The 25,762-nt window shown below is 41.2% G+C and overlaps 1 protein-coding gene across 8 annotated transcripts in view; it reads left to right on the forward strand.

Annotated features, from left to right (window-relative positions):
* The window catches only part of YAP1 (Yes1 associated transcriptional regulator), a 140,188-nt gene extending 127,803 nt beyond the window's left edge, over nt 1-12,385 (forward strand). For all 8 annotated transcript variants that reach the window (XM_073338081.2, XM_073338091.2, XM_073338101.2 and 5 more), the window contains 3 exons: nt 2,839-2,969; nt 11,204-11,316; nt 12,048-12,385. In XM_073338081.2, coding sequence (XP_073194182.1) covers nt 2,839-2,969; nt 11,204-11,316; nt 12,048-12,283 — 480 coding nt within the window. In that variant the 3' untranslated portion in view covers nt 12,284-12,385. The remainder of the gene's footprint in view (nt 1-2,838; nt 2,970-11,203; nt 11,317-12,047) is intronic.
* Nucleotides 12,386-25,762: the final 13,377 nt, after the last annotated feature.

Here is a 25,762-nt window from a genome sequence, read left to right on the forward strand (position 1 = left end):
TGCTGAGGTCTGACCCAGAATTCTTTGGAACTGTCTACAAACCAAGAAATCAATTATTAAAACATCTCTACTCATGTAAAAAGTGTGATGAAAGTAAAAGTAAAAGGCCCTTTTAAAAGAGTCAGTTTTTTCTAAGCTCCATTTTGAACAAGTTATACACTTCGTGAATATCCAGTGAAGCTGTTAAAAACTTGTGTAACTGTAAAATAAACAAACTTGAAAAAGACCAGCTGGATAAGTTACAGAATGCTGACCTCATTTTTTTTTTTTAAAGTAACTTTATCTAAGGAGTTGACAGATCATTTTGGTCTTGTAAATAATATCCAAAATTAGAATTTTATACTAACATTGCGAGTGTTAAGCCTTTATTTTCCCAAAGGTAGTTAGAAAAGTTTGACATACTTACAAAAATAGGAAGAGATCAAGCCATAGTAATCTCAGCCAGAATTTTGTCAGACTTGTATTTTTGCATCTAGAAGGTCAGATAGTTCAAAATAAAGAGCCGTTTTTTAAACATGAATATAAATAATATATAAATAAATGATGATATATTTTTTCATCAGCCTGTAAGTAATTAACATCTTGTTCTAACACTGGTAAATCTTAGCAGATATCAGAAAATGTAGAGTGAAGATCTAATATTCCTCTTTCCTCAATGGGAAGTGCTGGTGTGTAGACACAGGAACTCTTTGACACAAGAACTTCAGTGCAGTCAGTTTATATCCACACTTCATTAAATATGGTACAGTGTTCACACTTTTGGAAATGAGGTGTAGTTGAATCAAGGGGGAAATCCTTACTGACTGGGTACAAGCTTCAGTTACTCTGTAGATGGTACTCTATACCTCTGGATAGGCAAAACTGAGGTCCTCATATCCATCTTTTCCTGTATTAATGCATCTTTTTCTGATAAAATGCTTTTTTGGTTTCTTCAGTCAGATGTGAGAGTTCCTGTAGCTGAATACGTCTCAGATATTGCTGTTGCAGTTAAAGCCACTCTTTTTTTGACCAAATGGCAAAGGAGGCTTAGTTCCCACTACCTTTAGACTTCTCAAGAAAAAACAAGAAAGGCAAAGTTAACTTTTTAAAAACCAATAAAACTCTGTGATTGTTTGGTTTTTTCTTTACTCCCTTCAGTTTTATATTGATTCTTCAGCCAATGTAGAGATGAAATCTGGATCTTCTTTCCTGTCACTTTAGCACTATTTGCTTTTGAGAAGGACATCTGAAACTAGTTTTTTTTGTTTGTTTGGATTTTTTTAATATTAAATCAGTTGATGGTGCTGATTTTGTGTCTGTGACCAGGGCTTTTCAGTAAAATATTATTTTAGTTCATTGTTGTATATGGAGCACTTTTTAACGCAGCACCACAGAAACTGCTGATACTTAGCTCTCAGACGTGGAGATCTACCAGCATCCATTCCAGTTCAGAGTCAGCATACGTGTCTCCACCACAAGTTTGCTTGTAACAATGTCAAATGAGGGGTGAGAGAAAATTGTAGACTACTACATTCCATCAAATGTACTTGGTAGATGCATGAAAAGGGACAACTGCCGAAATCCCATGCGAGACCACAGTTAAACAAAGTATACATGGGTAGATGGCTGCACTCTGTGTAATTAGGAAAGTGCAAAACCCCATACCTGGCAAAGAGGCAATTAAATAAAACAGAGGAGTATGTAGCCACACCCTGCACAGCTGGAATCCTTATGTAAATGCAGTTATTTAATACGAACATGGTGAAAATTATTTTTAAAAGGTAGCCAAGGCAATCATATTACAATAGACCAGGGATTCTCAAACTTCATTGTACCGCAACCCCCTTCTGACAATAAAAATTACTAGACAGCCCCAATGGAGAGGGGGCGCGGGGAGGGGACTGAAGCCTGAGCCCACCCAAGCCCTGCTTCTACAGGCAGGGGGCCAAAGTCTGAGCTCCACCACCCTGGGCGGGGGGGGGACAAAGCCCAAGGGCTTCATCCTGGGCAGGGGGCTGTTACTAATAGAGGTGGTTGCACCCCAGGTGGTGGGGCACAGGCTTTGGCCCTGGGCAGTGGGCTTCGGCTTTGGCCCTGGGCCCCAGCCAGTCGAACGCTAGCCCTGGCAACCCTATTAAAATGGGGTCATGACCCACAGTTTGAGAACCGCCAGACTGATTCCCCTTCTTCCTCTCCACCCCAGCCCCCTCATGCAAAGTCTGGCCCAAGAGACCCAGAAAGGAACAAGTCTAAATGTTCTAAAAATTCATTAATCTTATTAACCTACCTCTTCTTAACTTCACAACTAATCTCACCCTTTCCCTTAGAGAATCAAAGGCTTTCTCATTTGTCCCTCATTATAGTTTCAGTCATCCAATAAAGAAACAGTTCAATGTGACTTAAACTGACCAATCACACAGCAGTAAATAGTGAATAACACAAGCACTCAACGAACAGTTTACATGCAAATTTAGGCCAAAATTTACTCATTTGAAGTAATTATTTCAACAATTATGAGAAATCAGTCTGTTCATGAACAATTCCCAAACAAGAAAAAGAGTGAAATTCTTTGATCACATTGTTTGCAGCCACCTCTGTTGGTAATTGGATGTTAGTTTGCATGTGGGTGGTGTCAAATAACAATCTGTTTATTTAAATTAATATTTACAGTTAAGTCGTAATAATTGGAGAAATAGCCTGAGCTTGAATTCTCTTTATTGAGCAGAATGGGGATTCTTCCTTTCACTTTAGACATTTAGTAACTATGGAGATGTGTATTCACCTATACGCTGAAATGCTGATGATGTGCCTGAAACATCGCACTGAACTTACTAATGTACTCATTTCTTGTTTTTTCAGGAGTTAGCTCTCCGTAGCCAACTTCCAACTATGGAACAAGACGGTGGCTCTCAAAATCCAGTGTCATCTCCTGGAATGTCTCAGGAACTGAGAACAATGACTACAAATAGTTCTGATCCCTTTCTTAACAGGTTTGTAGGAGAAGCTACTGAAAAGAAATTAAGATTCTGTTTAGTACATGTAATCATTTATTTTGAACATCTGTCTGTGCCAAAAACCACAGCTGTAATTGAATCTTTCCTTAAATGGCAAGTGAACTAAAAGTTAAGGTTTAAAAGCTTCCTCCTGTGGGAGGAAGTAAACTGTTCAGACTTGTAGGAAAGATTCTTATTCAAAGTCATAACATGTTTCCCTATGCATAGTCTGTTGACTAACAGTCACCTTAAAATTACTGACTCAGAAGAGCTTGTGAATAGCTTGCTATGAAATCAAATGGACTGTGAGGTACATTTACGACTTCACTTGGAGGTTAATTTTAAGGTGTTTTCACACAGAGTATTTAGCCTGGCAGTATTTTCACTGCAGTAGGATTAGTGCTAGAAACAGTGGTGGGATTTATTTTTAAATGCCGCATTGTTTAAAGTTCATTTGTTGGTTCAAGGAGTTGACATTTTGGATTGTGCTTATGCAAAGTGTCAATGAAGAAAGGAGAAATCTGTGACCAGCAGATTTAAGGAAAATAAGGCGGAGTTTTTTAAATATATTATTGGCAAAAAGCATCCTGATAATGGTACAGATCCATTAGTAGATTGAAATGGTAGAATTATCAATAATACTGCACCAAAGGCAGAAGTGTTCAATAAATATTTCTGTTCTGTATTTGAGGAAAAAACAGATGATGTAGTACTATCATATGATAACACTCTTTTCATTCTAGTAGTAGCTCACGAGGATGTTAAACAGCAGCTACTGAAGTGAGACATTTTTAAATCAGTAGGTCCAGATAATGTGGATCCACAAATTTAGTTCCAGAAGACTGGAAGAAAGCTAATGTGCTAATATTAAAAAAAGGGTAAATGGGATAACCTAGTAGTTATAAGCCTGTCAGTCTGACATCAAACCTGGGCAAAATAATGGAGCAACTGATATGGGACTAGATTAATAGAGAATTAAAGGAGGGTAATTTTATTAATGTCAATCAACATGGGTTTATGGAAAATGGATCCTGTCAGACTAACTTGATAGTGATATTACAAGTTTGTTGATAGGGTAGTAGTGTTCATGTAATATACTTAGACTTTTGTAAGGCATTTAACTTTAAAAAAAACCACAAAAACAAAACAAAAAAAACCTAGCACAATACAAAATCAAGGTGACATACATTAAATGGATTAAAAACTGGTCTCAAAATGTAAGAGAATCATTATCAAGGGGATTTGTTTCCAGTGGGGGGTCTTCCAAGGATCAGGCTTGGCACTATGTTGTTTATTATTTTTATCAATGACCTGAAAGAAAACACACAATCATCACTGATAAAGTTTGCAAATAATACAAAAATTGGGGGAGTGGTAAATAATAAAGAGGTCAGGTCACTAATACAGAACGTTTTGTATGTTTGATAAACTGGGCACAAGCAAACAATATGTACTTTAATATGGCTAAATATATGTCTAGGAACAAAGAACATAGGCCATACTTACAGCATAGGGGACTATCTCCTGGAGAAGAGTGACTGAAAAAGATTTGGGGGTCATGATGGATAATCAGCTGAACATGAGCTCCCAATGTAACACAGTTGCAAAAAGGACTAATGCGACCCTTGAATGCATAAACAGGAAAGTCATGAGTAGGAGTACAGTGGTTATTTTACCTCTGTATTTGGCACTGGTGCAACCATTGCAGGAAGTGTGCGCCCAGTTCTGGGGTTAACAATTCAAGAAAGATGTTGAAAAATTTAGAGAGGGTTCAGAGAAGAGCCACAAGATTGATTAAAATATTAGAAAACCTGTCTTTTAATGATTGAGCTCCTGGAGTCTGTCTATTTAGTTTAACAAAGAGAAGATTAAAGGATGACTTGATTAGAAACTGTAGGTACCTACATGAGGAACAAATATTTGATAGGTTTCAGAGTAGCAGCCGTGTTAGTCTGTATTCGCAAAAAGAAAAGGAGTACTGGTGGCACCTTGGAGACTCAAATAAATTGGTTAGTCTCTAAGGTGCCACTAGTACTCCTTTTCTTTTTGCAAATATTTGATAATGGCTGTTCAGTCTAGGAGAGAAAGGTATAACACAGTGTAATGGCTGGAAGTTGAAGTTAGACAAACTCAGACTGGAAATAAGGCATACATTTTTGACAGTGAGGGTAATTAACCATTGGAACAATTTACCAAGGGTCATGGTGCATTCTGCATAACTGACAATTTTTAAATCAAGCTTGGATGTTTTTCTAATAGATATGCTCTCCGAATTATTTTGGGGAAGTTCTATGGCCTGTGTTGTTCAGGAAGTCAGACTAGATGATCACAGTGGCCTTGGAATATATGAATCATTGCTATTTGTGTAACTTCTGCACAGTCTCTCAGATGTTAAGGGCAGTTTTCACTTGGCTTGTCACAAATTTAATGTTTTAGGTCGATTATGTGAATGCTTACTAGTTGCTGCTAGTGTTTGGGAGAAAATACTGCAGCTTGAGACTAGTCCTACAAGATATTTGCGTAAATCAAAATGAGAAAGAAATTGATTGACTGACCAGCAAATGACCCATTTTGTGAGGGGATTCCAAAGCTTATTCTCAGAAGCATCTAGACTTCTGTCACTTGAGATTTAGAAACAAAAAAGACCGAAAGAAAAAGGTTTGGTTGGTGCAGTAACTACATTTTGTAATTTTTTATCATAGCATCGTTTCTATCAACTTTCTAAACTAACAAACCTACTGAACAAAATTTATGAGAAAATGATTTCTTAATGTAATAATTTTATGTACACATGAGCTTATCAATGTTTTTTTAAATCCCCTTTAAAATTAAATATTGGTCTCCTTTGTAAAAGTAGGTATTCCAGACATACTCTGTGTTTCCATGCAGCAAAATAACATGCTCATCCCTATTTTTTAACCGGACATTATTTCATATCTAACTTCTTATTGTTCTTCAAGAGCTTGCTCATATCCATTCCGTTGCTAGGTGTGTGACCACCACATGCACAGTTGTTGGAGATTTTTCCCTTAGTGCTATCCGTAGGACCGGCTCTGGCACTCCCTGGAGCCACACGCATATGTGCCAGGATAAGGGGTGCCACCACCTCTGCACCCTCTCAGTTCCTTCTTACTGCCTGTGATGGTTGCTTGGAACGATCCCTCTTGCTCTTGCAAGGCTTCTTTCCCAGTGGTTTGGACTTTGTAGCATATTGTTTTTGTAGATACTTCTTATTTAGTGTTAGTGTATATAGTGTGAATCGTGGTCTCTGTCGTCAAGGGACTTTGGTCCCAGGGGCTGAGCATGCCATGGTCCCTGAGCTTCAAGCCATGTGCCTCCTGCAGCAAGCCCATGCCAGTGAGTGACCCGAACTCTAGCTGTCTAAAGTGCCTCAGGGAAACTTGCGTTAAGGAGAAGCCAGATCTGCAAGGGCTTCAGACCATGCACTCAAAAAGATAGACGTTCACCTGAAGGTTGTACTCATGGAGGCAGCCCTCAGACCAGCCTCAGAGCTGAGCCGCTGCGAATTGGCACCAAGCCCTTTTGGCTTCCATACGAAGCGCTGCCCTAACACTGCTCTTCCTGGCACCATTCTCCATTCCCGGTGCCGAGGAAGAAGCATAAGAAACAGCTTGCCAAGAGAAGGCGCTTTACGGTGTGAAGAGGAAAAAGTAGAGAGTGACTAGCAGTAGGCCACTTGTCCTCCCCAGAGGCACTGCTGGCTCCAGCGACTTCAACTAGAGCACCAAGTCCAGTCCGGGACCCACCCCAACTCCCAGGCACAATCATGGGACCTTGCAGCTGCAAGCCTCTTTGACTCTGGAGGCTTTTCAGGAGGAAAAGGATCGGATGTCCCTCCCTATCCCGCCCACCAATGAAAGGCCCCTGCCATTCAGGGCTACTGGGGACAGAAAGGGTCATGGGGCAGTGAGCTCCATCATGGCATCGACCATCGTAGCACCCCACAGAGGAAAACCCTCCATGGTCCCATTGTAAGTGTCTCCGGCCAGTCACCAGGTGCTCCCCAGCACCATCTGTAGGCGGAAGCAGGCACAGAAACCTCATAGTCTCAGAGGGAAGAATCCTCTTCGGAGTCCAAAGGGGAATCCTTCACCCGGTTGAAGAAGTACCAGTACCTGTACCTGAACTATGTACCAGACTTCAGTACTGGCTCCCCCAGCTGTCGGTTGACCACTGGCAAATGCAGTCACAGTCTTGAAAGCTGTGGGGGTTTCACCAAGTGCTGCGGCTCTCTTTCCACCATTCATACTCAGTGGAGTCCAAGAGGCGAGCCACTGTTTCATCCCACCCAACACCGGACCCTGACTCCAGTACCAACCCCGATACTGAGGTCTCAGAAGTGGGCCCAATGGAAGTGGTACAGGTGGAGGAAAAAGAAGCAGTCCCTCTTCCAATGCTAGCCTCTTCCTCAGTATCCACAGATGAGGTTGTCACAGACCCTAGTACTCCGTTCCCTCCAGATGGTGGATAGCAAGCTGGCTAGGTTGTCGGGCTCAGCTGGTAGTGATCAATGGCTCCATGTCTAGTTGGCAGTCGGTATCAAGTGGTGTGCCCCAAGGGTCGGTCCTCAGGCCGGTTTTGTTCAATATCTTCATTAATGATCTGGAGGATGGTGTGGATTGCACCCTCAGCAAGTTTGCAGATGACACTAAACTGGGAGGAGAGGTAGATATGCTGGAGGGTAGGGATAGGATAGAAGACATTCAGGTAAGACAGTGTAGACACACACAATACCATTGGGTGGTATGGCCATCCAGAATGGTGACTCTCTCAAGAGATTTCTGTTAAAAAGGCAGAGGAAGTGTGCTTTCAGGAGTGATCTGAAGGAAGAGGAGATGGTGGCAGTTCCAAGCATGAGCACAGCAGCCAAGAAAATTTCATTGCTAGAGTGATTTAGTTAATTTTAGGTTCAGTGCTAGTTTTAGCATTTCATGCCACAAATAGAAATGCTATTTTTCCACAGACATTTTAAATAGCTTATTTATTACTTTGAACAACACAGATGACTTCCGCTGGCTTAAGGAAAAAAACATTTAATATACTGCATGGTTAATCAAATATGCTGTTTTAAAATCTAGATGAAAAACTTTTTATTAAGCAATAATCCTATAAAAATGTTTTCTTTATAATATAGTAAAAATGTCTTCAATAAAGCTGTCTGGTGTTTCTTGTTCACAATATTTTACTTACATCCTGTGTTGAACAGATGTCAGCTATCCAATGTCTGCTTGTCCATAGGTGACAAAAACTACTGCCATACATTTGTCATGAGTGCATTACCAGAAGGGTTAGAGTGTGTCTGAATGTTAATTCAAGTTGTGCACAAAAGCTACATTAGGGTTCAAGTATTTATTGAAACTGGAAAAAATGAGTATTAAGGCAGCTAACGGATTTCTGGTTTTTATGCTGCCATAATCTGAAGAAATATGGGTTTGAAAATTGTATAGTTAAGTCGAGCTGTTGGAAGGTTATTTTTTCAGACTCCAGTCCTACAGTCACACTCATCAATAGTCCGGTTGAGTTCAGTGCTGCTATTTATATGCATAAGTGTTTTCAGGATCAGAGTGAGACTCTAAGCTTTATGGCTTTTTATGATTGTACAGAACCTATAAAATAACAGTTGCCACTGGAAACACATCCTAGATATTCAGAATGAAGTTAGTGGTTTGAAAATCTTCTACATTATTACTATGTGTTTTCTCACAAAAATACAGGTAAACAGGAAACCTAACCATATACAAAGTAATACTTGGTCAAATGCACAAAGTAAACAAACTGAACAATTAGTCTGTTTCTCTAATCATTGTCTGTTATAGTAACCTTAGTATTTTTCTAAAAACTTCCCACCATAGTACTCCCCCTGGTGCCCCCGGTAGAAGCAACAATAGCAGAGCTAGTATCTGTAGGCCCCTAGTAACACCTGGTGTGTTGACCTCCATGCCAGGACCTGTTCTCAGCAGATTAAAGTGGTTGCAATTCCAGTGGCTGATCGACATTAGTGCTCCCACTATTGCTATGAAAAGTGGAGCTGAATTGGTGGTAGCACAGTCTTCTCCTTAGGGTATGTGCAACATGCCTGAGGTGGCACGTGACCACGAGTCATCATCGAGTTTGATATGCTGATTGGATCATTAGCTTGCACAGGCTGGGTACTGATTGGGAGGGCAACGTGAACGCTCATCCATGCCCCCAGTAGTGCAATAGCTGATAATAATTAGAAAATTGCACGTGCAGAGACAACCATAGCTTTCACTTATTATAATATTGGGCTATCCAAAAACAAAAAAAAGAGGTTGTTTTTTTTTCCAAATTTTTACTGTCTTTTTATTTAGTTAAAATTTGTGCAATGCTAATAAAATGTGCTACACAAGGGATAAATATTGTGATTAAGTCTTGTCTACACACAAACTTGTACCAGTTTTAATTAGAGGTATGTTTTTCAAACTGATTTAGTTTAAACAAGTACAAAGCTCTGTGTAGACACACAGGCTCAGATCCACAAAGGGACTTGCGTGTTGTGATACAGAGAGTCACAGCACTTAACTTTTAGTCACCCAGAAAATCACAGGAAAAGCAGTGCAATCCATGTCTCCTGAGTTAGGTACCAGGCTCCCAATACAGTGCATGGGAGGGATAGGTGCCTAAGAATGCAGTCTGCAAAAGCGAGCATGCTAGGTCGGAAGCCACCTAAGCCAGCCAGTGCAAGATCCTAAAGAGACTGAGCCCCTGCCTCTCTCACAAAGTCTGGGCTGCTGCAGAGAGGCACCTATGTGCTAGTGATCGACAACCGGGCACCCCTTTCCTGGATCAGACGGCTTAGGTGCCTACGTTATTTCTTGTGAGAATGAATTAAGTGTCTATCTCATGCCACACAAAATAGCTGGAGGAGGACGTGGTGCCAGCCTCATAACTTTTAGCCCACTGGTTACAGCATTCAATTGGTATGTTGGAAACCTGGGTTCCATTCCCCTTCTCTGAGCTATGCGATAGTCTGACGTGGGGCCCCTTAATCTTTCCTGTTGGAGCTGTTCCACCATGGATGAATATTTGGGCTTGGTCTACACTACAGAGTTAGGTCGACATAAGGCAGTTTACAGTGACCTAATTATGTCAGTGTACACAGTATAGCCTTGCTCCTGCCCGTGTAAGTGCCCTATTACACTGACATAATAATTCCACCTCCATGAGAGGCTAAAAACAAGAGGTAATTACCGCTGTGACTGTAAATTGACCTAATATAGGTCAACTTAAGTTTGTAGTGTAGACATGCCCTTGGTTGTTGGACCAGACAGAGAGGGAGAGTGACTGTAGCTTGGTGGTTTGGGCACTTACTTGAGAAGTGGGAGGCTGGGGCTTCAGCCCCCCTGCTCCAGTTAATCTTTGGAGAAACAATTAAAGTAGAACAACTTCCTTAGGAGAGATTGAGGGAGACTCACATAATAATTACCCATAGCTCACTGGTTAGAGCACTCTCTTGAGAGGTGGGAGACCACTGTTCAAATCCTTTCTCCCCCTCAGGCAGAGGGGGGAATTGAACCTGGCTCTCCCATAATCCAGGTGAGCACCACCACTTCTTCCTCCTTCACCACCTCCAATGGGACCCAGTCCATTAGGCAGGCTCCGAGCACATCTATCAGATCAGGTGATACGGGCAAGACAGTAGAATCTCTATCTTCCCATGAGTTATGGATTGCTACTGGGCTTAGTCAGGAGATAGGCACCTGGATGCCTAGCATGAAGCAGCTGTGCACATGCCCGGAGGCAGAAACTTAAATGCCTACGTAACTTTGACTGCAAAAACTTTAGGCGCCCACGTGGTTTTAGGCAGCAGCCAAGCAGGAGTTTTCTGGATTACACTGGAACCTAAAACTTGGACTTAGGTGCTTAAGTCTGAGGGGGGTTAGGCACCCAAGTACCTTTTGTGAGTCTGGACCTTGCTACTTTTAAAATGAAGCTTAATTAGATTCCTTACAAACTAAACTGAAATAACTCACTTTTAAGCAGAAAAAGGAATGTCTGCCTGTGAAGATTTTTAAAATTAACGTTATTAAACTGTTGCAGCTGTCTCATGTTAGCTTTTAATTCTGATTGTGTGGCAGCATTGTACACTTTCATCAAAGCCATCGCGCTGATCCAAAATGTGCACATTTTACAGTCTTAATTTTTGAAAAGCTCCACCTTCAGCTTCCACTTCTTTTCTTCTAATGTAGTGGGACATATCACTCCAGAGATGAGAGCACAGACAGTGGCCTCAGCATGAGCAGTTATAGTGTACCCAGAACCCCCGATGACTTCTTGAACAGCGTTGATGAAATGGATACAGGTTTGTTTGTCTTTATACCCATAATGCAGGGGTTTTTTTCCCCCCAGATATATTTGTCTTTCTTGCTTGCTCAGTCATTAGTGCACAAGAAGGAACATGCAGTTCAGGGAAGCTGAGAGATTCTTGACAGCATTATCTTGTGGATATGCACCAGATCAGAAATATTACAACATTCTTTTCCGTAACTTTTGTCTCTTACGAGGATTCAAAAGGTGTGCAGTTTGTGTCAAACTTGTTTGTAAGAAATTAGTCAAAGGTTCTGTCTAAGGGGAAACTCTCCTAAATAGTATTGGTATCCTATGATTGTGTGTGTATTGCGTGTGCATTAGCTTTTTGAGTAATAATATTTTTGTTGCTTGTCCTAGGCTGAAGACAAAAAGTCATATTTGAGTATTACTGTGCTCAATTATGTAATGTCCTTTCAATTACTATAAGATGCAATTGATTTTCTTGAATGTAGTATAAGAATACTGTACATGTACAGCAAATACTGTAAAGATCAGTGTATGGTAACATTCGGGAACTGGGAAGGTAAACACCAGAGGAGTTTTCTGTGTACATTGAGAATTAAATACTGTTTGATTTATGTGAGTAATCAGATTGCCATTAATGGGATCAATTGCATGAGTAAGGCAACCAGGATTTAAGCCCTTAATTTGTTATCTTAATCAAGTGTATTGTTTTGATACTTTCAATATGTTTAATGTCTGTTTGCTTTGTGTTATAACTAGGCGATATCAGCCAAAGTAACATACCTTCCCATCAGAACCGTTTCCCAGATTACCTTGAAGCCATTCCAGGGACAAACGTGGACCTTGGGACACTGGAAGGAGATGGGATGAATATAGAAGGAGAGGAACTGATGCCAAGTCTGCAGGAGGCTTTGAGTTCTGACATCCTTAATGACATGGAGTCTGTGTTGGCAGCCACCAAACTAGATAAAGAGAGTTTTCTTACTTGGTTGTAGAGGCCTCAGGGAGACTGTATTGTAAATCTGTGAAGGATCTAAGGAGATAAGACATCTGTGCCTGAAGTTCAAAACAAGCCAATGTGGCATACTTTTGGTTTGTGGTCAGAAAAAGTAAATGAACAAATATTCAACAAGATTCTTTCATCCAACATTTTGCTCTTCCTTGTCCATCGCTGCTGTTATAGATTGCTGACCTCTCTCACAGTTGACTCTGAAGAATAGACATCTTTGTGATCTTTTTCTATTGATGTTTCAACTACTGTTCAATTGGGGGCAGGGGGATGATGAGCCTGTTTGGATGACGAATGCCATTCCTTTTGTACTAATATGCGCTTGCATATCATTTTATCTAAGGACTTAGATTTGTGAGTTAACATCTGCATGTCACCACTTGTAGTTTGCTCAGCTAGTTGTCTCCTCTGCTGCCTGTGGCAAGTGGTAAAACACAACTTACCGGTCTGAAAAGCCCAAAAAAGATGTATCTGGTCAAAAGAAGTCAATACTGATTTGCAGATATAGCGCAAAGGAGGGCTGAAGACTGTTTGACATTTAGTGTTTGTTACTGCTAGCTCTTCTGTTAGGCAACAGAATGTTCTTGTTCATATTTTATGGTATAGTAAATCATGAGTCATTTTATATAGAAACTTATATCAACTTTGATTTTTACCACATACTCTAGGCTAACTTTTGTCAGTCAAAAACCAGAGGAGTTTTTGTTTTGTTTTGTTAGTGAATTTAATTATAGATGTAGCTTGGAAAGTAATTGTAGGTGTTCTTTTTTTAATAGTGAAATCTAAATTTTCTGATTTCACATAGTCTTATTTAAGTCTCAATTGTCTGCTTTTTTATATATCTAAAATGTCTGTTTTAGCTAAATAGCTAGTGAGTACATATGGTTTTATGTTTTGCCTGTAACTTTTATTTTTAAAGGCTAGCTTTGAATGTAATCATTAGAATAAATGACCAGTGGCTTATTTTTCATGTCTCCTTGCAAGAATTTGAAACTAGTATCTGGTTGCAGTACTTTGAGACTGAAGTGTCATATCTAAGCTTTTATAATGCCTTTTAAAGTAGCGGAAACCATACACTACATGTTTTAATTGACTGTTACAAGTAATTTCTTTGGGTTAGCTTTCAGTTTTGATTAAATCAGTGAGTTTAGATTGTGAAGTCCATGATGGGAGAAAGCTTAATGAAAAGTCTTCCCTTAATTAGCATGGAAAAATCATCTAAATTGTCATCTCACTTTCTACTGTAATGAAAACACTAAAAAAAAAAAAAAGACTGTCCTAAACAAAATAAGTATTTAGTTCTGTGTGGTGAAAAATAAGCCCTGGACACTATGTGTAGAAGACTGTAAAGATATGTGTTAGATGGTGACATGAGCAGGTAATGAAGTGTATATTAGTAGAGTTTAGTGCAGGGGTAGAGATGAATATGACTTACCTATATTTTAACAGGGAAAGATGTAACACTAAATCATCTGCAGGAGTTGACACAGTTTCCAAAGAGTATTTTTAAATGAACAAAATGAGCATGAATCAAACTTTCAATATAAGCTATGAAGTAATTTTTGATAAAAATAGTGGCACCAGCTAGCACCTCTGTAATTAAGGGTTTGGCGGTCTGTCAGCATTCACATAAGTCCTTATTTTCAAGGGTTTATAACTGGACCATAAAAAGACTTCAGGTCTGAAACTTGGTATGAAAAGTCTCAGCCTGAAAGGAATTTTTTTAAAGCAATTGTTTTTAAAGGGCTTGACCATTGTTTAAGGTATAGGAGTAAATTGAAAAAAAACAAGAATGGACTGAGTTGTCTTTCAGTTCTTCTGTGCTCCAAAAACTTTAAATGGCTGTATTTTATAATAATTTGTAGACTGTTAACCTAGAAGGACTCTTTGGTTCTGGAGTTTTAAAATTTGCTTTAAAAATTAAAGCAACAGAAATTGAGATGTGAAAAATTGCTACTAAATATACACATTTACTGTTTCTCATAAGGATTTTAGTACACAGAACTTACAAAAGCATATGTGGATTGTTGCAGAGTATGGTTTTTAAAATGTTGATTCCCACTGTGGCATCTTAACAGCAGTCACATTGTACTATACCAATAGTCCACAGATTAGTAAGCCATTTACATGCGCAATAACAGAAACAGCCCTTGGAACAGTAAATTGTGTCCATAATAGGGATTATAGGAGCATCTCACACTCCCATTAAAAGTTCTTCCCTCTTTCCTTCCACCACTTAAAAAAAGATATTTTAAAAGACACTACATTGTTTAAAATAACTTGAATGGTCTGACATAAAACCACAAAAGCAAGGAAATTCAGAGTTTTGATGAGCGTGGGTCAAGTTTGTTTGTTTTTTCCTTGCTTTTATGTGTTTCTCATAGCTTTAACTTTGGAATGTTTTCTTATTGTAAAAACTCTAAATAGCGTATACTATATTTGGATAGCACTGCTGGGGTAGGTACTGACAAACTGGGAATTCTTGAATTGCTCTGACAGTAAACCTGTTTTGTGATTCTTTAATCAACTTTAAGACATTTCCGTTCTCTTCCATGTATTAGGGAATGTTTAGAGATGCTGTACTGTTGGCAACTGAAACTGATTTGGATTTTATTCTGCAAAAGCAGAAGTGATGAAGTGGTTAAAATTTGTTTGATCTACAAGAGTGTGTTGGGTAGTATTTTATACTGATTGATGTATATATTTAAACAACAAAAATCATTGTCCTGATGTTATAGTTTCTAGATTTAAGTATACTGTGCTCAGAATACAGAGGAGGCATATTAACTCTACCGTGCTATGGCAGTACCTTAGCTGACAAATGCTTTGGAACAGGCTACAGTGTCAGTAAATCACATGGATCAAAAATTGTACCAATCAGTGTTGGAACTGAAGCAATGCAAAAGAAGAAGAGACAATTTCAACAGGATTAACACTTTACATAGCTTTTGCACATCTGGTGAATTAGTACTAAAGTGACTTTTCACTTGCAAGCATGGTTTTTATACAAATAGCCAGTGTGCCTGTCTAAAATAATTACTTGTTTTTCTGTATCTTGAAAAAGTACTCTCCACATTTTAAATGTTCTATATTAGAGAACTCTTAAATGCACCCTTGTCAAAAAAAATATATATAGTTATCCATGTTACTTTTTAGATATAAGAGCATGCCTGTTAGGTGCCTAAGTAAATTCTGTTACATTATTTTTCTTTATGTAATACTTTTTCAGTTGTTTTATGTGATATAAATATATACTTTGTGCTTAAAACATCTTGTTTGTTTTTACATTTAATAGTAGATAAAGCTATTTGATTGCCTTAAATCAGGCAAACACATTGGAATTGTTTTTTGTTGCATTGCGGTTTTTGTCTGTTCTCTTAATCCCCATATAACATTTTTTGTAATTATAGGCTCCAGTCCTGCAAACGCTTACACACAAGCTTAATTTTAACCGTGAGTAGTCCATTGAAGTCAGTGAAACTACTAGAGTGTTTAAAGTTAAAAATGTGACCAAATGTTTGCAAGATTGGAGTCATGCTGGAAGGGCATAATGAATGGGGTCCCGCAGGGATCAGTTCTGGGTCCAGTTCTGTTCAATATCTTCATCAGTGATTTAGATAATGGCATAGAGAGTACACTTATAAAGTTTGCGGACGATACCAAGCTGGAGGGGTTGGGTTGCAAGTACTTTGGAGGATAGGATTAAAATTCAAAATGATCTGGACACACTGGAGAAATGGTCTGAAGTAAACAGGATGAAATTCAATAAGGACAAATGTAAAGTACTCCGCTTAGGAAGGAACAATACAAAATGGGAAATGAGTGCCTAGGAAGGAGTACTGTGGAAAGGGATCTGGGGGTCACAGTGGATCACAAGCTAAATATGAGTCAACAGTGTAACGCTGTTGCAAAAAAAGCAAACATCATTCTGGGATGTATTAGCAGGAGTGTTGTAAGTAAGACACAAGAAGTAATTCTTCCGCTCTACTGTGCTCTGATTAGGCCTCAACTGGAGTATTGTGTCCAGTTCTGGGCACCACATTTCAGGAAAGATGTGGATAAATTGGAGAGAGTCCAGAGAAGAGCAACAGAAATGATTAAAGGTCTAGAAAACAATATGACCTATGAAGGAAGATTGAAAAAATTGGGTTTGTTTAGTCTGGAGAAGAGAAGACTGAGGGGGGACATGATAACAGTTATGTAAAAGGTTGTTACAAGGAGGAGGAAGAAAAATTGTTTTTCTTAACCTCTGAGGATAGGACAAGAAGCAATGGGCTTAAATTGCAGGAAGGGAGGTTTAGGTTGGAAATTAGGAAAAACTTCCTAACTGTCAGGGTGGTTAAGCACTGGAATAAATTGCCTAGAGAGGTGGTGGAATCTCCATCATTGGGGATTTTTAAGAGCAGGTTCGACAAACACCTGTCAGGGATGGTCTAGATAATACTTAGCCCTGCCTTGAGTGCAGGGGACTGGACTAGATGATCTCTCAAGGTCCTTTCCAGTTCTATGATTTTATGGAAAGATTGGGGGGAAATCACTCATAACTTGCGTAAAACAATATGTTAAAAGAGCAAAATAACATACTATATTTGATAGCCCCTGAAGGTTAGTAAGAATCTTACCCATTATGAGAAATTTTCCCCTTAATTTTAGATGTTTCTGATGTTCAGGATTTTCCTGCATAGTGTGAATATTTCTTTTGGCTAACTCTAGGCTTGCATCATATGGCAGATAACTAGTAAAGACACTGTTTTCGATTTCAGGTTCTGAGCTATGGTTTCTGAAATATACATATAACAGACTTTCTTGAAGATGTTTTCCAGTTTAATTTCACTTACAGATTGTTTGTAGGGCTCTTGAATTTTGGTATTCTTTTACTTTTTTAAAATGGAGGATCTGAATGACTTCTGTGTAATGTGATTCTTCACACCTATAGTCTTTATAGATAAACTTTCCTTAAGCCTTTGCTTTTAGCAATCCAGAGTTCCTGGTGTTCAGCATAGAAGTGTAGTTACAGCCCTTAACATTAAATGGAGTTTTGTGCTTCTCTCCATTAGAGGTCCAGAGCCTTCTACTTGAGCTCAACCACCAATGGTCTGCCATCTACCCTAAGTTCAGTGCTGGGGATAATCGTGCAAGTTTTTATAAACTTTAAAGTTTTAATCAGCCCATCATACCATACACCTGGAAGTGAACTGGGAGCCAGTACAGAGCATGGAGCACAGGTTTTATGTGCTAATAGTAGCCTGCCCTGTATAAAAGGTAATGACATACTACACTAACCGAAGCTTGAGTAGTCTTCAGAGGCAGCCCTAAATAGAATGTATTGCAATAGTGCAGGATAGACTCCAGTGTTCTAAAATTCTTTTTAAAAAAAATTTTCTACACTTGACTATGAACAAAAGTGCTGGTTTTATTCTGCCTGGAATAAAATGTTTCAAGGGGGCTTTGAGTCTTTAGTGTGCTGATATCCAGGGCATAGTGCAGCAGGTTGGTTTTCATCTGGGATTATTTAGAAAGGAAATTCAGTTTGGCTTGGGCTATGATCCACCATGATTTTCTGGGGACCTGTTTTGAGGTAGAGTAGAGCTCACTCACGGTTAATCTCTGGATGTAGTTGTGACTGCAGAGAAGCAAGTACTGTGTTATAGCTTCATTTTGATGAGTGAAAGGTATGTCACCCCATTTCAGCACCTTTTATTATTGTTGAAGATCAGTTTGTCTGAAGTCTCTGTATATCTAGATAGCATCAAAATGGGAAAATATCTGTTGCACACAGAGTGATTAACTTTCCAGTGTTGTGAGTAAGATGGCATAGTCAACAGAATCTGAAGAACTAGCTTGTCTTAGGGTATGTCTACACTATGAAATTAGGTCGAATTTATAGAAGTCAGTTTTTTAAGAAGCGATTTTATACAGTCACTTGTGTGTGACCCCACTAAGGGCATAAGGTCGACGGAGTGCGTCCACAGTACCATGGCTAGCGTCCACTTTCGGAGTGTTGCACTGTGGGTAGCTATCCCACAGTTCCCACAGTCTCCGCCACCCATTGGAATTCTGGGTTAAGCTCCCAATGCCTGATGGGGCAGAAACATTGTCACGGGTGGTTTTGGGTACATGTCATCAGTCGGCCCTCCCTCTGTGAAAGCAACGGCAGGCAATCGTTTTGCGCCCTTTTTCCGTGCACTCACCATACTGCTTTCAGCAGATGGTCCAGTAGACTGCTAACTGTTGTCATCGAACCACCGCTTCCACTGCAATTCTGCTCTCCTGCTCTTGCCTCGATAGCTAATTTCTCCATGTTGGCTGTCATGGGCTCCCGCTTCCGCTGCAACTCTGCTCTCCTGAATCCACCTCACACGTCATCAGCCACTGCTTCCACTGCAACTCTTCTTTCCTGCTCTCCTACAGACGCCATACCACGGCAAGCATCCAGCCCGCTCAGCTCACCTCAACCGCCGCTGCTGTGTCCTGGTGCTGCTGGCAGCAGACAGTGCAGTAGGCCTGCTAACCATCGTCATCCACCGCTTCTGCTGCAACTCTGCTCTCCTGCAGATGCCATACCACGGCAAGCATGGAGCCCACTCAGATCACCGCAGCAGTTATGAGCATTGTAAACACCTTGTGCATTATCCTGTAGTATGTTAAGAACCAGAAACTGCAAAACCAGGCGAGGAGGCGACAGCAGCGTGGTGACGAGAGTGATGAGGACATGGACGCAGACTTCTCTCAAAGTACAGGCCCTGGCAATTTGGACATCCTGGTGGCAATGGGGCAGGCTCATGGAGTGTAACGCAGATTCTGGGCTCGGGAAACAAGCACAGACTGGTGGGACCGCATAGTGTTGCAGGTCTGGGATGATTCCCAGCGGCTGTGAAACTTTTGCATGCGTAAGGGCACTTTCATGGAACTTTGTGACTTGCTTTCCCCTGCCCTGAAGAGTAAGAATACCAAGATGAGAGCAGCCCTCACAGTTCACAAGTGAGTGGCGATAGCCCTCTGGCAGCTTGCAACGCCAGACAGCTACCGGTCAGTCGGGAATCAATTTGGAGTGGGCAAATCTACTGTGGGGGCTGCTGTGATGCAAGTAGCCCACGCAATCAAAGATCTGCTGTTATCAAGGGAAGTGACTCTGAGAAATGTGCAGGTCATAATGGATGGCTTTGCTGCAATGGGGTTCTCTAACTGTGGTGGGGCCATAGACGGAACACATATCTCTACCTTGGGACCGGACCACCTTGGCAGCCAGTACATAAACCGAAAGGGGTACTTTTCAATGGTGCTGCAAGCTCTGGTGGATTACAAGGGATGTTTCACCGATGACAACACAGGATGGCCGGGAAAGGTACATGACGCTTGCATCTTCAGGAACTCTGGTCTGTTTGAACAGCTGCAGGAAGGGACTTACTTCTCAGACCAGAAAATAACCACTGGGGATGTTGAAATGCCTATAGTTATCCTTGGGGACCCAGCCTACCTCTTAATGCCATGGCTCATGCCATACACAGGCACCCTGGACACTAGTAAGGAGCAGTTCAACTATAGGCTGAGCAAGTGCAGAATGGTGGTAGAATGTGCATTTGGACGCTTAAAAGTTTACTGACTTGGTTAGATCTCAGTGAAACCAATATTCCCTTTGTTGTTGTTGCTTGCTGTGTGCTCCACAATATCTATGAGAGTAAGGGGGAGACGTTTATGGCAGGGTGGGAGGTTGAGACAAAGCGCTTGGGCGCTGATTACGTGCAGCCAGACACCAGGGTGGTTAGAAGAGCACAGGAGGGCGCGCTGCGCATCAGAGAAGCTTTGAAAACCAGTTTCATGACTGGCCAGGCTACGGTGTGAGAGTTCTGTTTGTTCCTCCTTGATGAAAACTCGCCCCCTTGGTTGACTCTACTTCCCTGTAAGCCAACCACCCTCCCTCCTTCGATCGCCTCTTGCAGAGGCAATAAAGTCGTTGTTTCAAATTCATGCATTCTTTATTAATTCATCACACAAATAGGGGAATAACTGCCAAGGTAGCCCAGGAGGGGTGGGGGAGGAGGGAAGGACAAGAACCAGGCCACACTGCACTTCAAAACGTATTAAATGCCAGCCTTCTGTTGCTTGGGCAGTCCTCTGGGGTGGAGTGGTAGGGTGTCCGGAGCACCCCCCGCATTCTTGGGCATCTGGATGAGGAGGCTATGGAACTTGGGGGGGCGGGCGGGCGGTTACGCAGCGGTGGTCTGTGCTCATGCTGCCTTTCCTCTAGGTCCACCATATGCCGGAGCGTATCAGTTTGATCCTCCAGTACCCTCAGCAGTGCCTCCTGCCTCCTCTCATCACACTGCCGCCACCTATCATCTTGCTCCCGCCGCTTCTCCTCATGTTCATTTTCTGCTTTCCTGGGCTCTGTAATTGTCTGCCTCCACGCATTCTGCTGAGCTCTTTCAGTGCAGGAGGACTTCATGAGCTCAGAGAACATTTCATCGCGAGTGTGGTTATTTTTTTGCCTTCTTATCTGCGCTAGCCTCTGGGACGGCGATGATAGGGGAAGCGTTGAAACATTTGCAGCTGCGGGAGGAAAAAAGGAAGAGTAGTATTTAAAAAGACACATTTTAGAGAACAATGGGTAGACTCTTTCACAGTGAATGGTTTCAAACAGCAGCGCCCTCCTTTCCCATACCAAGCACCCATTGGGTTGGCCATTTAAAAGGAGGGGCTGCAGGTTTTGGGTTAACCTACAGCACAAACCCAACTAATCCCCGCCCACACCCCATTCTCTGGGATGATAGCTTCACCCCTCTTCCCACCGCGTGACTAGTATCAGGGAAGATCCCTGCCAGCCAAACATGAACAGCTCAGAGTGAACTCCCCCCCCACCCTCCCGTGGCTAAAAGCGGGGATGATTTCTTTTCAGCCACAGGAAAACAGCCCAGCAGGAACGGCCACCTCTGAATGTCCCCTTAATAAAATTCCCCTATTTCAACTACGTGACCATGAATGATATCACTTTCCTGAGGATAAGAGAGATAAAGAATGGATGTTGCTTGAATGCCAGCAAACACCGGGACCATACGCTGCCATGCTTTGTTATGCAGTGATTCCAGACTACGTGCTACTAGCCTGGTGTGGTAAAGTGTCCTACCATGGAGGACGCAATAAGGCTGCCCTCCCCAGAAACCTTTTGCAAAGGCTTTGGGAGTACGTCCAGGAGAGCTTCGTTGAGATGTCCCTGGAGGATTTCCGCTCCATCCCCAGACACATTAACAGACTATTCCAGGAGCTGTACTGGCCGCGAATGCATCCCAAGTCTTCAGGGAAAATTAATCATTAAACACGCTTTTAAACCATGTATTATATTTACAAAGGTACACTCCCAGAGCTGTCTTCTCCGCCTTCAAGGTCCGGGAGCCCAGGTTGGGAGCTTATTGGATCCAGGGTGATAAACAGTTCCTGGCTGTCGGGGAGAATGGTTTCATCCTCCGCCTCATCATCATCTTCCTCGTCCCCAAAATCCTCATCCCTGTTGCGTGAGCCTCCCCTCTTGCAGGAGTCCACATACAGAGGAGGGGTAGTGGTAGGGGCACGACCTAGAATTTCATGCAGCTCATCACAGAAGCAGTGAGCCTGGGGTTCTGCCAGGGAGCGGCCGTTTGCCTCTTTGGTTTTTTGGTAGCCTTGCCTGAGCTCCTTAATTTTCACACTGCTGCAGGTGCCTGTTATAGGCTCTGTCCTTCATGCCCTTGGAGATTTTTTCAAATATTTTGGCATTTCGTCTTTTGGAACGGAGTTCTGATAGCATGGATTCGTCTCCCCATACAGCGATCAGATCCAGTACCTCCCATTCGGGCCATGCTGGAACTCTTTTGTGATTCTGGGACTTCATGGTCACCTCTGCTGATGAGCTCTGCATGGTCATGCTGGCCAAACCAGAAATGAAATTCAGAAGTTCCCAGTGCTTTTCCTTTGTACCTGGCTAGTGCATCTGAGTTGAAAGTGCTGTCCAGAGCGGTCACAATGGAGCACTCTGGGATAGCTCCCGGAGGCCAATACCATCAAATTGCGTCCACATTATTCCAAATTAAACCCGGCGATGTCAATTTCAGCGCTAATCCCCATGTCGGGGAGGAGTACAGAAATCGATTTTAAGAGCCCTTTAAGTCGACAAAAATGGCTTCTTCGTGTGGATGGGTGCAGGGTTAAATCAATCTAATGCTGTTAAATTCGACATAAACTTGTAGTGTAGACCAGGGTTTAGAACTATTAGTAAGAACTTTGCATCAAAGTATAGCATGTAGTAGTTGCTGCCTTTTTAAACCCTCCCCCAAAAAAAAAAAAAAAAAAGCACAATGTCATTTGCGCTCTAAAGGAAAAGCTGAATATAAAGTTTATGGACACCAGTAAATTTGACAAGACTGATATCAGTTCTAGTGCATTTTTGGCTAATCAATTTGGGTTTTTTTGTGTTCTAAGTTAAACCTGTCTCTCTCAAAAATCCCCAAGTAATGCAGAAACTACAGAGTATGCCATATATAATGCCTGTAAATATTAACTTTGATCTGTTCTATGTTAAATGTAATTGGTCATGAAGCTTACCATACTTTGTATATTAAGTTGGCTTGCATTGGAACTTCCTGTAAAATCATGGAGGATGATCTAAAATTGATACATCTGCATTTTGAATAATAAATTATTTAAAAAATACAGCTGAATGACTAAGGGTACATCTACACGGGGATAAGAGACCCACGGCTGGCCTGGATCAGCTGACTGTGGCTCGGGCTAGGTCCCAGAGCTTGGCTCCAGCCCAAGCCTGAATGTCTCTACACAGCGATTTTTCAGCCCCACAGCCAAAGTCCTGCAAGCCCAAGTCAGCTGACCCAGGCCAGACGTGTTTTTTTTTTTTCCTGTTTAGACCTACCCTAAGAGCAACCTATGGCAGGACAATATATGTTTATTTCCTAAGTCATATGATGATGCCAAAATGAACTCTGTATAAGAGAGATGTTGGCCTATCTGGAGCTCCTTTTCTTCCCTCTGCTGATGTGCTTTTAAGTGATGTATTCTTGTCCATTAGTTATAATTTACTGAGATTGCAGTAGCATCCCAAAGCCCCAGTCAGGATTGAGGCTCCATTGTGCTAGGTGTTGTGCACCCCCAGAAGAAGACATGGTCTTTATGTGCTAGAATTTAATTAAGAATATGAGAACAGCCATACTGGTCAGATCAAAGGTCTATCTATCCCAGTATCCTGTGGTCCGACAGTGGACAGTGCCAGGTTCCCCAGAGGGAATGAACAGAACAGGTAATCATCAAGTGATCCATCCCTGTCTTCCACTACCAGCTTCTGGCAAACAGAGGCAAGGGACACCATCCCTGCCCATCCTGGCTAATAGCCATTGATAGATCTATCCTCCATGTCATGCTCTTTTCAATTTTATCACCTCTAAAACAGAAATTATCAAGATGTTGCGATTCAAACTGCTCCGCTCCTGTTGCAGGATGTCTCTTGCTGACAATCATTCACCATATTTAATCACTTGGTATGTGATTGATTCCTCTTTACTCCCAGAGCTATTGTAAAAGAAAAGTTTTTCTCCTCAACTACTTTGCTTCCAGTTCTTTGTCTGGCTTCTGGTTTGGTTGTCACATGCAAGACACAAGGACTCTCCTCCATACTAATGCAGTTACTGGTGCTGAATTACCCCCAAGAAGAAGCTGCACTTCTTCCTCTTGTCCAATATTAACTGTGATTCTAAAGTTGCCCGATGTTTCCCGTTCTTCCATTTCAAAGTCACTCAAATGTTTCCTCCTTAAATGTCTCAGTATCAACTCCTTAGTTGAGTTTTTCTCCTTCCTTTCTTCTCAATGAAGTTTGACACAGTAGGCATCATTTTCTAGACCCATGGTCCATTGACGACTAATCTATGGCTCAGTGCTTTTTCAGGAAATTCAGGCAAAGTTATGGACTGTCTCTTTTTTGCATTAAAGAACTGTAGACCTTCAAATGAAGAGATTTACCAAATCTGGAGCAAAACAATTTAGCTCCATCATAGCTTAAAAGTCTGTGTTGTGCATACAGGAAGGTGATTTTTTCATTTCAGGCATAAGAACACCAAGTCAAGTGATTTAATTTGGTTAGACCCATTAAAACTCCTCTTCACTTGCAACAATCTTGCAGTTTGCTCCTTTTTTCCTCCTCCTCCTGCAACTGCTTTGAAATATTATAAAAGCAAGAAGTACAGCTCCAGTTTCAGAATTCAGGGTTGTTTTGCTTATCCCTTCTTTAATTGCAGGGTTTTTTCCATCTCTTTTCTTGTGTTCCATCTGAAAACAGCATGATCTTTTTTGGAGGACATTACTCCACCTTGGTGTTTTACCCTTTAGTTTCCCTTCCAATTTTCACATGAGTTTTTCATTAGAGGTTTCTTAAGTATGAGATCCATGCAGCCGTCTCTCCCCCACCCCCGCAAAAGCATAGGATCTAATGGGGGGAGTGGAATTTATGAAGATAAATGAGTACCACAGAGATATTTTCGTGAGACATTTACCCTCTATGCAACTATCCCTTCATCACACCTTCGAGATTGCCTTTGTGTGCTTTACTCTTATTATTGCAGTCAATCTCTTGCTAAACCTATCCTTTTTGCTCTCATTTCAGTGTCTGACTTAAAAGGTACCATTTTAAATATCCATAGGAAAAAGAGGCCCTTAAGAATTTAGTGCACACTAAAATTATCCAAATACTAAAAATATTTACCCAGAAACTTCTAACCCTGTGAAATTCAGAGATTAAAACCTTCCACCTTTGGGGCATTTGAGAGATTGAGGTTGATCTTATTTGGTGTAGATATTGATTTAGTCATAAAGACATGCTCAGATACATATAAGAATCTAGATAAAAAGGAGAATGAAAAGGAAATCACAGTTGCCAGAGGCATGAGTCCTAGAGGCAGCCAAATATTAACAATGTATAAATAAAGCATTTTGATCTCTTCTTATCTCTACTCCTTGGCCTAGGCTTGGAAAATAAATGTTGTTTTTTTTTTAAACAAAAGCCATTCTTACAGAAAGGTTCCATGTGTGACAGTTTCCAGATTTACTGTAAACTGCAAACTACTTCCAGGAGAAGTGTCAGATGTTCTGACATGAATTCTGCTTCACAGCCTCTATAAAAAGGTGAAGGCTGACAGAGGCCATGAAAATATGAAGAAAGCAGATCTGGATTGCTGTGTTATGGAGGAGTGTCTTAGCCTCTTTCAGGGCTCTTCTGATGCTGGTGAAGTGAAGACATATGGTGAACTTGTCCTTTTATTTGAGTTGGATTCACATTTGTTTGTGTTTTATTTTAACTTCCTTTAAACTTTTAGCGGGTGGTCACACCAGACACCTGCAACAAAGTGCAGAAGCTGCATTTGGAAGTTTAGTGTTAGGTATACTTATGTAGAGTGAACACTGGCTGAGAAATAGGAACCCTCTTCTAGCT

This window comes from Lepidochelys kempii, chromosome 1 (genome assembly GCF_965140285.1).
Source record: "Lepidochelys kempii isolate rLepKem1 chromosome 1, rLepKem1.hap1, whole genome shotgun sequence".
Taxonomy (NCBI): Eukaryota; Metazoa; Chordata; order Testudines; family Cheloniidae; genus Lepidochelys; species Lepidochelys kempii.